Source organism: Polyodon spathula, chromosome 11 (genome assembly GCF_017654505.1).
Source record: "Polyodon spathula isolate WHYD16114869_AA chromosome 11, ASM1765450v1, whole genome shotgun sequence".
NCBI classification, from domain to species: domain Eukaryota; kingdom Metazoa; phylum Chordata; class Actinopteri; order Acipenseriformes; family Polyodontidae; genus Polyodon; species Polyodon spathula.
In genome coordinates, this window is record NC_054544.1 from 17,844,318 (window position 1) to 17,859,697 (window position 15,380).

The window sequence follows — 15,380 nt, forward strand, 5'->3', positions numbered from 1 at the left end:
GTCAGGATTATTTTTGTGCATTCAACACATGTGCAATCAGATACAGTCAAGCAGGTTAGTGGATTGTACACCATCTGGTGGAAGGATAAAGGAAGTGTAACACGTAGCACTAAGTAAAGCATGGGAGCTGTTCAGATACAGGAACTTATGAGTCAACAAAACCTAACTCTAGTCAATAAAGTACGTTATGATGCAATTGACAAATTTAACTTTTATTTTACACAAGTACAGCTGTAAAGTTGTTCAAACACATGCAAACATCTTGAAAAATAAAAATTGTAATGTAGTACTTAAGGCAACAACATCCAGCCAGGACTTTGATAACCAAGGATTTGCATCTTCAATACTAAAAATAATGGATTGTTGTTATTTGTTTGTGACATGCAGAGGGCTATCCTGGAGCAGAACCTTCACTTTCAAAGCAGCCTGCTGAGCGAAGCAGAGGGGCCTGGCCCTGCGTCTACTACTTCTAGCTACTGGAGACACCGGGGCTGACGGCCACCCAAGGGAGTCCCGGAGGAGGCATGAATCTGGACCAGCATCCTGCCGCGATACCGTATGCCAAAACTGAGGAGGGTCCAGTCTCACTGGTGCACTGCTCTGCATCAGCTCATCTAGTTTAAGCCTGTCCTCTGCTTAAATTATTCTGTTGGAGGTAGTTCAACTCCCTCTAATACTGTGCAGAGACATACAAACATTTCTGTGTTACAATTTCTAGGAGAGTTACAAATTATATGGTATGCTAAATGGTCATACTTGAATTGCTACTTATTGTCAGAGCCCCTGGGAATGTATTTTTTGGGGGACAGACTAAAAAATAAACTAAAACTATGCAAACTTCATTATTATTGCCTTTGCTACAAATGTAAAGCTATGCAAATTCATCAAAATATGTTTTTATCTAAACATTCTATATACCAACTGTATTTATATGGCGCTTAAATCAAACACTTTCTATTCAATTTCCTTTGGTTTTATTTTATAAAAAGTCTGTACCCATTTTAACCAACTTATTCAATGATTAAACTATCTGGACAAGCTTTAGCACAAGCTATTGAGAGTAACAGAATTTAGTATATTGAAAACAGGTGTTGGGGGCAGGGGGATTCAACACATAAAACATGTTTTGTCAATGGTTTTATTTAAAAAAAAAAAAGAAAATTACAGGCTGAAACAATTCCTCACGTTTGAAATTTAAGATCTGCAACAACAAATGTACAACAGGAGCTCCCATTCATGAACCTAAAATAAATGTTTGTCAATTCCATTTAGCTAGAACACAAACACATAAGTCGGATGCTCAACATTACCTATACATACATCTTAAAGCAAGTGAACAAGAAATTTACAAAAAAGGAAACATTCAGCTATTTAAAAACCTTGACATACTGTAAATGATCATGCGTCAGGCTAAATGAAAAAAAAAAAAAAAAAAAAAAAACGCCTCACACACAGAGAAACAGTTTTTTTTTTTTTTTTTTTTTTTTTTAAAGAAATAGTGCATTACCCGGGTGTCTTGGACTACTGGATAGCTAGGAAAATATTTTAAAACCCACTGTTCCTGTGCCATTCAAGTGTTATACCAATATTTTTGTACAGTTGATACATACAGATTACAAAATCATTTTAGTTTAAATTCCACTGTAGCTTTAAAAAGGGGCTGTTAGCATTTGTCCATTTCACACTTTTTTTTTTTACCATAGCAACGATGTTTCTATCTCGAGCCTTCAGGTATTATGCTGTTATGCACCATAGCAAGTCTGATTATCTTATTAGCCACTCCTGGTATGGGGCTTCTCCGACATGGAGTCCGAGAACCCATGGAAACAGAACCCATGCCTTTTTCTGTACATACATAAAGCACACAGTAGCATGAGACACACACATCCAAGACAGCTCCACAAAAAAAGTGGAGCTATCTTGGAAAACAATTTAATAAAAAAAATGTAATCCGAACCAACCAGACCCGATCTAGTGGCCTAGAGTTAGTGTAATGTGCTACTTGTGCCTTTTGCACAATGGTTACCGACTTCCAGATTAATTCGACTATCAACACAACTTGAATTTGAAGTTCAAACAGGACGCCCATTCATCCAGTTGTCATCAGGGAGGGTGTCTTTTTAGATTTTACATGACATGTGGAATAATTTGATATACCAATTTCCAAAGAGGAAGGGGATTGCACATTTAATTTATCAAGTTACCGGATCCAAGCAGGCATGTGATCGGCATTTACTGCCCACTTCCAATATACAAACACACCAGGACTGGGATAGCCTTATATGTCCCAGACACCTTTGCTTTGGAATGGATTAACAAATGAATAAACTCATACTGCGTTATTTTGGAAATCTATTAAAAGTTAAAAATAATATCAAACTCTCACCAACAGTGCCTGTTTGGGAAGTGTATTCTATACATACATATATGTATATATATATATATATATATATATATATATATATATATATATATATATATATATATATATATATATAAAACACACACACACACAGTACTTTTAAAAGCAATAGCAAACAAATGTGACACCCATTCCATAATTGAAGCGAAAACAAACTCATTCTGTGTTTAAAACTCCCTCGCAACTGCCCTGTCCTGTACAGCAGATAAATGGCTCTCAGATTAGATATCTACTGCACCTAATCTGTATCCTGGGATGGAAGTCTTACATGAAGTATAGTAATGCATCACAGATTCACATTCTTCTGTACAGACAATAAACAGTGTCGGACAAACAGGCAATAGAAACTTCGGCAACAAGCAATGTGGCCTACAGTTTACGAGAGGGCAAGAGGCCAGGAGAGTCTATCTTACTGTGGGGTCCTCTGAGGGTCACTGCCGTCACTTCACCCTCCTGCACCTCATTAGTCCTCTCTTAACCCACTTACATTTAGGCTTCACCAGTTGGAAATCAGACACAACAGCTCAATAGTGCTACTGTATTATGGGCATAGACTAAAATGTGGGAAATGGAGACAATTTGGGATACATTTGCCATCCGAAGTGCCCAGTCTGGCCAAACAGCAAATTTTCTGCAACAGTGTACTGCTGTAAATATTTTCTAAAAAGTCACCTAAAAGCATGTGCTGTCTTGTAGGACTACAATACATCTTTGCTTTAAAAAAAAACTAAAGTTATACAGGTGGAGACTGTTGCAGACAGAAAAGCACTACATTACGCTATATACTAACCTCTACTCTTTTGAATAAAACTTTGGTCTTGTTTTATTTATGGTACAAAAGAGCCAGGCTGTTTTTTCCAAAACATTCATTAAAACCATTTTTAACAAAAAACGAATTGGGACGATGGGGGGATGCTGGGATTTGTTTCAGACTTTCAACCCAGTCTATTCTTAAAATTCCTGCATGCAACCAGGAAAACCGCAGTGCATTAGACTAGACTGGACCATCACTGTAAAATGGCCAGCACAGATCTACATTATATATTTTTTTAATCTGTTAATTGTTCAGACTGTTTGGGGTACTTGGACCCCACTGCACCACAGGATCCAAAAGGCAAAGCAACAACAAACAATTCAAATTTCTCTTCTGGTTGCCATTTTACCAACCCTTGTGACAATTTAGCAACCCCACATTTTAGTCTCCTAATCAGATTCGTCACTCAATTAAACAAATATTATGAATTTGTTTTCAACCCAACGTTCTCAGTTTAAAACTGCATATAAAGTAATTCTTTGCTGAACTCTACCGGGGATAATCAATCAAGCTCAACGACAACCTTTGGAAGCCCTTTTCACTTGCTGTGCATCTTAACGCTAAATTCTGTGCTAAATCTTGTCTTTGCTTATTCTGTATTGGAGATCTATCTTGGGGAGTATTCCCATAAGGTAAAAATGCCTGGAAATAATGTTAGTCTCACAGTCTGTATGGGTATAGTCATGTTTTCAGCAACATACAGTGTTAATTAATTCATGTGATTATTACACATGGCTTTCCAATAGAAGACTAAATGCTCAGCAATGACAGAAGCACTGCAGCCAGTCACATAGAGGCTGCTATTTGAACAAATGGTGCTAAAACTTTACCAGAGCTTGTAAGGCTTCAAATAAGCAATAACAAACCATGCATCTGGGAAACAGTAGTTCATACAAAGACTGAACACAGTGGTAGGTCGACGCACAGACCTACATCCAACTAACTGCTATCCTGTAGAACCCTTTACAGATGACAGGCTAAGGAAGAACTCCTGCTGAAAGAGTGGTATGACAATTCCAAGAATTGTGTAACCGTTGTCTGAAAAGGCTGCAGTTTCAAAAAACATATCTGCTAACTGGACAGATTAGAGCATTGGTTCCATTAACCAGTTCAATATATCCGGTTATTTTATTTATTTTTTTAATTCTGAAACTTGCACAAGCAAGAAAAAAAAAAGTTGTGTTGTAAAGCTGCACTCCTCCTCCCCGTTTATAATACTGGGTTGCTCCAGGAATTTCAGAGATGCGTGTTGAGGAGCATGGAGAGGAAGGGTACAGGGGGGCTGGGGGGATAACTACCCCTCTCTTTAAAAGCTAATGGGAGCCCTGACGAGTATCATCTGTGTTTCATGGTATTGCAGCCTATTACTAACAACCAAAAAAAAAAAAAAAAAAAAAAAAAAGAGCAAAAAAAAAAAAAATCTATATTGAAAGTCTAATTGTCCAAGTGTCCTCCTGTTTGTTCCTGATAAACTTCAATGACGTCCTCATCTTCCATCCCAAGCTATGGGAAAAAAAGGTAAGAAAGACAGGCAAGTCATTAGGTTATCAAATTGGAGACATATGTACAACATAAGCAAGGGAGATCATTTTACATGAAAAAGCTATACCACAATTTCAGTTCATTGCCAGACAGAGGCATGTTTTCCACAGAAAACAATTACATAATTTGGCTACAAGATGCCATGATAATTAGAAAAAGTTCCAGTCGGTTTTATGGATGAGTGTACTGTATGCTTGTAAATTATGCCACACGAATCCAATTTCTAAGTAACTGTTCTGTTTCATACTTTGGCTAATGACCCAGGGTTTGCGAATGATTAAATAAATTATGATTTAGTTCCATAAGTTACTACAGGGATATATAAAGCTCAGAAGGCAGGAGATTTCTAAACACATTTAACAGCGCTTCAAAGTAGTGTTAGAACGCAAATTACCTCTTTTGGAGTTTGGTTGTCTGCAATTCTCTGTCCTTCAAAGAGAAACCTTAGAGAATTCATTGGAACACCCTGGAAAGAAACAAGATACACAATATCATCAGACTGCGCCTAAATAAAATGAACAAAATTTTTTTTAAAAATGGCAAAAACCAAGTAAAAAAAAAAAAGGGAAAGGGGTCCGTGAGCATTGTGCGACACACAAAATTGGTAACTTATAGGAAACCTTAAGGCTACCAGTCCCCAATTTTGTCATACATGAAATACTGAATTTCTCCCGGGCAACGGTGACTTCACATGTTAGAAAGATTGATTTGCACATCAGCACATAACTACTTTTAAAAGCAGTCATACAGGTACATACACCTATGGCATACACTGCAAGCTTTCAAACAATGACTGCCACCATACCATTCATTTTTTATTTAAACTTATTTTTCTAAAAGCGATAAAGTTAGGCCCTAAAATCATACCAAACAAACAACCGCATGTCACACAAAAAAGCTGTCTATGTGGTGTAACATTGTTAGAATGATTTCAATCTGTACTATACAATTATAACATTGTTATTTGTATTCAATGACTTGAAAATGAGCATGGGAACTATAAAAGGATGCTAGTATCAAACGAGGGGTGTTGCGGTTACCCACAATTTTATTTTCTTTTATAGGCTTTACTTCCATCGTATTAACAACCAAATACAATTTCTGAAAAATAAAAAAGGGTTTATTGAATTTCTCCACTATATCTTTTTTTTTCTTTTTTTGATGGCACTATTGAGCAAAAATTCTTCAATGAATAGGATATAGCCAGAATACTGGATGCAGTATGTCACAAATAGATACTGTACTAGTTGTAATTCTACTTTTATTCACAATCTCATTGCTATTACTATTATTAGTGCTAGTAGTGACAAATACTGTAAGAAAAGAAAATTCAAGAGTAAAACAGTACTAATATTAATAATTTAGATAATGCCTTTATCCAAGGTGACTTCATTAACTTACTCCAGCAGCTTATATTATTCGTTCTGGATTGTCCTTTTACTATAGAGAACAAAAGGCTTTGGACTCGAACACGGTTGTTATAGCGAGGATGTACTGTATTTAGTATTTGACTTATATGCTTAATACACGACAGTTGCACATTTTAATGTATGTGTGCACATTTGTTATTTCATTTTTGTTATTTTTCACCTCCTATAGTGTTCAACATTTAACAGAGGGTATAAATAAGTTTGGATCAAAATCCAATATCATCCCTTACAAAAAAGTAATATACTGCAAGTATACTTGCCAAAATTGTCTGGTTTTAGTATACTATTGGTACCATTATACTATCCTATTTTGACACAAGTATATTTGCAGTATACAACTTTGTATATTGTTTTTGTAAATAATGCAATGTAGTAGTAGTTCTCAAATATTGGACATTTCTTAGATAGTATCTTACTTCTCTTTTGCATACCTGCATTGTCTCTTGCTAGATATGCACCTCCAGATTCTGACAAATACTTTTCGAAAACCAGGAGCAACTTCTGCTCTGGATCAAAAAGCTATAATGCTTTGCGGCTGCCCGCCTATGTGGATAACTATCAAAAAACTAGTAGAAACTAACTAAAACACAAGTCTGGGAAAAACAAATGGAAATCTGGAAAAAGTATGGAATTTTGATGTTGAAAAAGTGTGTGAACCCTGAGATACTGTACCTATATTGAGTACAGTGTACTTTGTACAAATCACAGTCCACAGGTCAATTATGGGCAACTTGACATTTTTTTGGACAACCAAATGTCTACAATGGACTGCCCAAAGGGCAAGTACCATTACCAAAATTTTGCGAGCCCTGGCAAGGATGGACAAATAGTTTTTTTCAATATACAGTAATACATCACAGATTCACATTTCTCAAGCACTTGGTTAAGAAATTCATCAGCACAAGTTTAATTTTATTTATTTAGCAGAAGTCTTCATCCAAGGGTGTAAAACACAAAAGAAGAAAGTAGCAGGATACTTTATTTACCTGTCTCTGACAATAGGATTCTTTTAATTTCTTTAAATGTGTCGTCATCTTCACTTTGAAATGGATTTCACTGTTGTCCTGAAAAACAAGGGTGAGATTTTACTTTCTCTTTTTTTTTGGAGGAAGGGGGGGGGGGGGGGGGGGGGGGGGGGGGGGGGGGGGGGGGGGGGGGGGGGGGGGGGGGGGGGGGGGGGGGGGGGGGGGGGGGGGTAATTTTAATTTCACCAGATGACATTTAGAACATATTTTGGGCAAATGACAGAGTGTGCAAGGGTGTCTGATTAATGCTTGAAATGCATTTTAGGAAAGCGACCAGGAAGACCTCAAGTAGTAGCTAAAGACACATGCATGTAGCTGCCAAATGTATTTACACATTTGTATTTAGAAGCTATGGTACCCGTGTATTTCTGCTATGTGGTGTCTTTAAGCAAAAATTCTTCAGGAGGCAAGAGGAAATTGCAATACACAAGACAAAGCCTTATCAATACATTCTAAAAATTGAAACGTTACGTTTTCAGTTTGATAATTATTTTACTTTAAAAGTGTAAGTATTAGTAGATACATTACATCAACTACATTTTCCAAATTAATGTCTTGTTGTTCTGTATGATTCTCTACTGTTGTTTCTGCTTTCATTATTTGTCATGCTTACTTATTCCAGCAAAAAACGTTTCTGAAAAAAAACACCTTTAGGCTGTGAGGTGGGGAAACACAACTATGAACTAAAACAGATAAAAGTGAAACCTGTGCAATGTTCATATGCTTCCATCTCACTTCTTCCCATGAATCAGCAGTCGTTTCTTTTTACAGTGAAAAAGAGGACCTATGTGGTGGTATTAAATGGGGTGTAGGCAGTTCTTCAGAGACAGAAATGTGAAATATAAAACAAGCCAAATTTGACTAGGCCTATTTTTCCCCCCATTCTTTAAACGTTTGTAGTTCTTGCCTTTCAAGTTTTAAAAAAAACTTTACTGTCAAATTGTTCTCCATTTCTATTGTAGTTTTGTTATCATTGCATTAAAATATGCTGGCATCAAGTTAACAATTTCTGACTCTGTTGTAACTGCTCAAATTAAAGTTGTCAGGATACAGTAAGCACAAGCCTTTCTGGCTAGGATTTCAATGGTTGCCACAGCCGAACACCTCATGAAAATGACCAGCAAATCCAGGCAGGTCCAAAGCAACTTTGGATCGTCAGATTACACTTATATACTGACTGTACAAAGGCCCAGTGTTTTCAGTTTAACAACTTTTACTCCAAAATTCACAAAATAATCTATGAAAAGAATACAGCGTTTACTGATTTACATGGTCCGCAAAAATATTTACGTTTTGAAAATGAGCAATAGGATGATGCTTATATTATAGCCTAACACACCATATACCATTGGTAACTTAAAATGCACCAGCTGTTGTTGCTTTTTAAATGTCTGTCACAGATTTTTCTGACTTCACAAATGTAACTTTCCCACAAAAGCTTACCTGCCCGATGACTTTGAGTTTGATATATTCTCCATCCTTCTTGTCTCCCGAATCGTGACTTGAAGGCTTGGTATCCTGAGGGGAAAAAGAGAATACCCTTTTTAACAACTTAAAGGCAGTGATGAGAATTACAAGTTTACTAAGCTGTTTCAAAAAAGGTATTCTCATTGTAAAAAATAAAAATACAAAATGTAATCCTTCAGTAATTCAACCCTGATCAGGGCTTTTCTGTTCTGTGGAGTGGATACTCTAAACTACAATAAACCCTACATTCTAGCATTGATTGCACTGTATCCAACAGCTGTGTGCTAACACGATTTGCATTAGAATAGCGCTCCGATACAGTTAGGTTACCTTACTCCTCCCACTTCCAATTGTGTGGAAGTAATGTAACATCCACCCCCCTACCCCCACCCATATGTAAACCCATTTTAGAGCCAAACTGGGAGAAGGGCAATATCCACTTGATATTAGAAATCTCCATCTTCTTTGGAATGTGGCCTGCTGACACATGCATGTACAAATGCGAGACAAAGAACACTTATTTACAGTGTACAGCAAGAGTGGCACTGGTTTGTTACAACAAATCCACAAGATGTTTGAAATGATCCCTGACAATTTCTAACTACTGACCTAAGTGGAAATCTTCAGCAAAGTGAACCCTTTTGAGACTGTTCCTAATGAAGTAATATACAAAACAGACTTTTACCCATTACTACTGAAACTCTCTCAAAGAGGGATGTTTCTCTTATGTATTGCAGACTAAATATTAAAGATTACAATCATTGCACGCTAACCACCCTGTAATTTAAAGCTGTTGTCCCATCACCAGATGTAATCACAAAGTTTATCCATAACTCCTCCATTTAATTAACACACAGCGTGTGCGTGAAGTAACCAAGTGGCTCAATGCGAGAATTTTTCTGCTCACTCAGATCACCAATGAAATGTCCTCTGCAGCGCCGAGCTGCTCAGGAGGAGAGGAACTGAGCATGCCGTTAGGCAGGTTCTTTAATTGAGCTGCTCACTTAATGCACCCAGTGCAATTAAATATTAGGCAGCTGATAGCATGTTTATGCAGTAAAATAAATAAAAATCAATGTTTAATAAATAATGTCTTCCACCTTCAACTTGAGAAGGGATATTTACGTTAGTCATCTGCTAACATAGACATTGGTATGCAAATGCAGCAATTGCAACCTATTAGCAAAACTTAATTGGTCTGGTGTGCAGCTGTACTTTTTTGAAGGGGTGTAACCCTCCCCAGAGAAACAGTACTGCTGGGGTTGAAACGTAAATTCAGTTCACATGGAAGCCTTTTTGGTTTTTATTTATGAGCCGATCATAAGTCTGAGTCCAAAACTAAAAAATACTGTTAACTGCACAGATTGTGCTGAAATGCAAAGGTTTCGGATTTTCAAACACTACAAACATTCCAAAAACACGAATCGCGACAGTACTTTTTTTTTCCTACATTTTTATCATTCAAATCTAAGGTATGGGCAAATAATGCAATTTAGACCTGCAATTGCAACATCAAATGGTGTACTTGCAAACAATTTTATGAGTTCTTCCGAGTTATGATTAGTAACATCAGTTATGAAGTAATAGGAATGCGGTTTGCAGTTTACCTACCAACTACAAAATCACATATATACATCATTCAAGAACTCTTTGGTGGACTACAGGTAGCTATGAATGGCATATCATGTGAAGGAAGTATCACAATTCATCAATACAAAACAGATATATACCACGCCAAGAAACTGACTAAATGTCACCAAGGAAACACTCACAACCTGCAAGCCCTGTTTTTTTTCCCCGTATTGTATGTTGTAAGCAGCCTGTGTCTTCTAGGACTATAGCACACAAACACACCAGACAACATAATTTGTCACTTTAATGTTATGAAATACTAAACACAGGGTACCTGTCGGGCCTTGCCCCATGCAGTGAGCACTATAATAAGATACCACCAGAAAAATATTTAGGGGCAACGTTCAGGAGGGCAACAAACATGGCAAGCCACCACTGACCATCCTGGTGTGATCACTTTATTAGGAAGGGGTGGCTGTATTCTTAATTTGTGGCTAAATCTATCGAACGTAACCGCAAGACATTATTATCTCTCGATGGGGATACATCAGGGGTGGAAATAAGTCTCCTACTGCTCAGCGGTTTCACTAATTTCCGGTTGTATTACGAGCAAGATTACCCACAGTGTATAGATAACAGGCTCAGGTGTGTCTTATTAAACATAATAAAAACCAGGAATGGATCAATGCAATGGGAGTCTTATTTTCATCCCTGTACATATACGTAACCCCCGGCAGCACGGATATAGGGGGTAGGGGGTTCTTCCAGAGCAATAAAAGGTGTAATATGCAACACCCTATTCGTCTCTGTTGCTTCAATTACCGCATTAAACGATAAGCATGAGTATGCTAATCTCCTGCGACAACTACAAAAAACAAAGATGGCAATCAAACACAGAAGGCAATGGAAGCAGTTGTAAACAAACCAATGAAACTGGCCAACCATATTATTTAAAGGATTTAAAACGAACAAGAATGAAAACAACAACAACAGCTGTACCCTCGCCCATAACGATTATCTCCGTTTTTCCGTTGTTTTTGTCCATTTAGGGAGGTTTTCTTCCACATACAACTTTCACAAATGTAATAACTGGCAGAGTTTCCATAAGTACTATTAAGAATATTGGATACGTTCTGCAAGTTAAATTCTTTCAGCAACCAATTACTGACAGAAATATTTTATTTTATATAACTAGTGCCGTATGACATGAGCATGGCTGGGCCATATTTTTTCCTAAACAAAAATGGATTCAATCCTACCGCCATAATTCTTTTTTCTCTATATATTGTAGACAACACGAGGAGTGGTGAATGTTGTCAGGTTAGTTTCTGGGAAAACTAATTTACATTATAAATAAGTTATCAGACAAATTAAATAATACAGGTACGCTACACTTCACAACTAATGTACTACAGTAATCACACTCAAACTTACAGGCCTCAATTTACAATCGTATATTTTTAGTCAACAAACACATCTCTTATATAATTATAAGCTAAGAGTGGAATGACTATAAAAAAAAAAATATATATTATATATATATATATATATATATATATATATGTAATATATATATAATATATATATATATATAAACTCATCAATATTAATATTTGAGTTAAACCTGGGTTTGTGTCTGTTGTATTTATTTATACCATACCATGCCTGACCTCAATAAAATACAAACGTTTTATTTACATTACTATATAAATCGTTTACTTACCGTATCAGACATGTTCGATCCTGTGAAACCTCCAACTGAGAAATTTGAATACTTTATGTTTTATTCTGGTAGGTATCGATGTCAGCTCTTTTCACAAAAACACACAGATATTGACCTCATTGGAATTAGGGAGGAACTTCCTCGGGAAGTTACATCACTCACAAAAGTAGCCAAAGAGAAAAGGAACCAGAGCCACCTTTCTGCTGAAGTCGTCCACTGCAGAGAAGTGGTGTCCTGTCCTCGTGGTTTGGCGTAACATTAGAAAACTACAATCAAATTGCATGACCGTTTCATTTTCTAAAAATGAATAAACACAGCACACTGCCATCATGACAGAACAGTGACAGCCAAATAGTTCACAACAACAATAAAAGTACAAGTAAACCTATTTGAAATACAGACTAATTAATGACTTTTTTTTAATCTTACACGATGTGACAAAACAGGCAGTTAAATAATAACAATAATAATAATAATAATACTTGACAATTATGTGTTAATGATGAGGAAATGTATTTTTGCATTCACCCTGGGTCCGTTTCCGGTTCGTTTCGTTTGGAACAATATACCAATGTGCTGTTCACACTTACCTGCGAACAAAGGGACCATTTTCCATTTTTTTCAGGACTGAGTTCGTTTGTGTTCACAATGCAATTTGCAAGTGCACTTATGGTGTGTGAACCGGATGTTTACAATATCCTGCAAGGCATGTTGAAAGATGGCAGCTGCTGATGTATTGCTCCGGTTTTTAATATAGCGCGTTTTAGATTCTTGCATATTCTGTGTAAGAAAGCAACAGGGAGAGCACTTCGCTAATTTCATGAATACATTTCTTGAATGCCTACAGTATGAGAATGCAGTTTACACAATTCTGCACGGTTCCCCTAATGACTGCATTAAACAATGTAATTTGGAAAATGTATTTTACTATTTTTGTGAGTTTTGCCCAGTTCGGCATCGATTTTGGTGTCTGACCACATTTTCTATTAGACTAGCGCGGCTTCTCACACTGTCCATGCAGTTTAGGATTTTTTTTTCTTCAGTTCACTGACGCTGTAGCAACTCTGAAAAAATAACAGTATATAAAATGACGCAATAACAGTTTAAAAATTAAACATTGGGCGAATTTATTTCAGATCATTACAACAACTTATTTTCTTGACCCCACCACCACCACATTCCAACCCACTGATGCTGCAGTTGTAGGCAGGAGAAGGTACCAGCCACCAGACCTCCACCGGGGCCTCCATCACCACAGTCTGGCCGGACATACTGAAGAGGGACACTTCTGACTGGAGGAGCCGGGTTCAACCAACGCCGGTCCAGTTGCAGACGGTCACGGGCCGCCTGCTCAATCGGCACCGTGGCAACATCAGTCACTCAGAACCATCGCTTCACCCTCCCGCTTTATTGCTACCAGCACCCTCAGTACAAGCCACCAACCAGTCACCTGCCAGCCCAGCAGCTACAGCTTCACCTGGGGCCCTGTCAGCAGTAGAAGTGGTCTAGCACAATAGCTATGAGGGGCTTTGCCCAGAGCAGCGCACCAGGCTGTGGACACTGCTGACTGAGTTTCAGGACACCTTTGCCGCCCGCCCTGAAGAAACCAGTTGCAAGATCCTAGTCCAGCACTCCATCGATACAGATGACAGCCACCCCATCAGACAGCAGACCACATCCTCTGGGAAATACAAGACACAGACATCATTGAACCCTCTGACAGTCCATAGGCCTCTGCTGTTGTGTTAGTACTGAAGAACAGCAGTGAGTGGTGGTTTTGCGTGGACTATAGGTGCCTTAGTGATGTGACGGAGAAGGACTCGTACCCCTTGCTTGACACTGACGAGTCCCTGGATCCGGTGGCTGACTCTGCCTGGTTCAGCTTGCAGGATCTCCGCAGCGGCTATTGGAGGGTTGAGCTGTCCCCCGAAGCCTGCCCAAAGATACCATTCTCCACAGGTCTCCGGCAGTTTAAAGTGCTTCCCTTGTGACTCTGCAATGCTCCCGCCACCTTTGAGAGGCTGATGGAGCGCGTACTGTCCGGCATTCCACCTCAGCACTGTCTGGTCTACCTTCATGACCTGCTGGTTCATGCTGCCACCTTTGACGGGGTTCTGTTCAACCTGCAAGAAGTGCTACAGCAGCTCAGGACCTCTGGGCTCAAGTTACATTCAGATAAGTGCAGACTGATGCAGAGGGAGGTCGCCTTCTTAGGACACTGGGTGCGGCAAGATGGAATCCAGACCGACTCTGCAAAGATCGAGGCTGTCCAGCGGTGGCCAATCCCATCGCCACCAGCCACCACCAGAGGAACTGTGGCCTCCAGCTGCCCCTCATTCTCCTATCTTACCATTCGGCCGTACAGGTGTCCATCAACTGCACGTCTGCCTTACTCATGGTGGGCAAGGAACTACAAACTCCCGCTGAGATGCTGTTCGGACGACCCCCTGGCATTGAAACACTGGCCCCCAGAACACAGTATGCCCACCACCTTCACGACAAGCTGGATGCTGCACACCAATTTGGCCCTGACAATCTCTAAGCTGCCGGCCTCAAACAGAAGCGCAACTATGACGTACGGGAGAGGGGATGTCACCTCATGGCTGGTGAGTCAGTCTGGGTTTACAATCCAAAGCGGAGGAAAGGGCGCTGCCCGAAACTTGATAGCGCATGGATCGGGCCATGTAAAGTACTTGACTGTCTGGGGGAAGTGCTCTGCATAGCGAAGTTGCCTTCCACTGGCTGCCGCGTTGTGCTACATAGAGATCGCCTTGTTCCTTATCATGGCTGTCATTCTACAGGTGAGTCCTCCATTCTCCAGCCCCTCGCACTTGCCAGGTCCCGTTCCCCTCTCCCCTGTTCCAGACCGACCCAGAAGACAGTGCCGCCGTCGGACACGAAGTCTGAGCCCAGACTCCCCACTCCCCCAAAATCAGGAACAACACCACTGGGATGCATCTCCTAACCCAGCTACACTCCCAGTATCCCCGCCTCGACCGCGAACCAGAAAACTGCGCCGCTAAGCTGCATCTCCCACCCTTGGAGGGATTGTGTTCTGTTTGGACCAATGACATTGGAGTAGGAGGAGTCTGAGAGAGCAATCCATTCTCTAAAAGATCTAAACCAATACAAACAGCAATTGTAACTGCTTTGACTGCATGTCGTTTTTTTTTTTTCCCCCCACCGAACCCATATACAGCTGGCCGCTACAATATTGTTATAAAGTCAAAACGTGTTAAATGTACAAAAGGCCAGAATTAAAAAAATAGAGCAGCTCTTAACATTTAAAAATATTTGATATACACATAATCAGAATGATTAAACAAATAACCCATAAGCTTGTGTATTTCATTTTTGAATGGCGCTAACACACAACCTAATACAC

General features: G+C 39.1%; 1 protein-coding gene across 1 annotated transcript; it reads right to left on the reverse strand.

Annotated features, from left to right (window-relative positions):
- Positions 1-1,124: 1,124 nt before the first annotated feature.
- LOC121323170 (small ubiquitin-related modifier 1) lies at positions 1,125-12,130 on the reverse strand. Its single transcript, XM_041264049.1, has 5 exons — positions 11,996-12,130; positions 8,677-8,751; positions 7,195-7,272; positions 5,173-5,244; positions 1,125-4,739 (listed from the first exon to the last, which is right to left on the reverse strand). The coding sequence occupies exons 1-5, from the start codon at positions 12,005-12,007 to the stop codon at positions 4,671-4,673; spliced, it is 306 nt and encodes a 101-aa protein (XP_041119983.1). The 5' UTR covers positions 12,008-12,130; the 3' UTR covers positions 1,125-4,670.
- Positions 12,131-15,380: the final 3,250 nt, after the last annotated feature.

What these genes read in the sequence shown, in the direction of transcription:
- LOC121323170 (XM_041264049.1), bottom strand. An exon ending in AACTCAAAGTCATCGGGCAG is followed by an intron (nt 7,273 to 8,676) that starts GTAAGCTTTTGT and finishes CTTGTTTTTCAG; the next exon opens with GACAACAGTGAAATCCATTT. An exon ending in AATCCTATTGTCAGAGACAG is followed by an intron (nt 5,245 to 7,194) that starts GTAAATAAAGTA and finishes GTTTCTTTCCAG; the next exon opens with GGTGTTCCAATGAATTCTCT.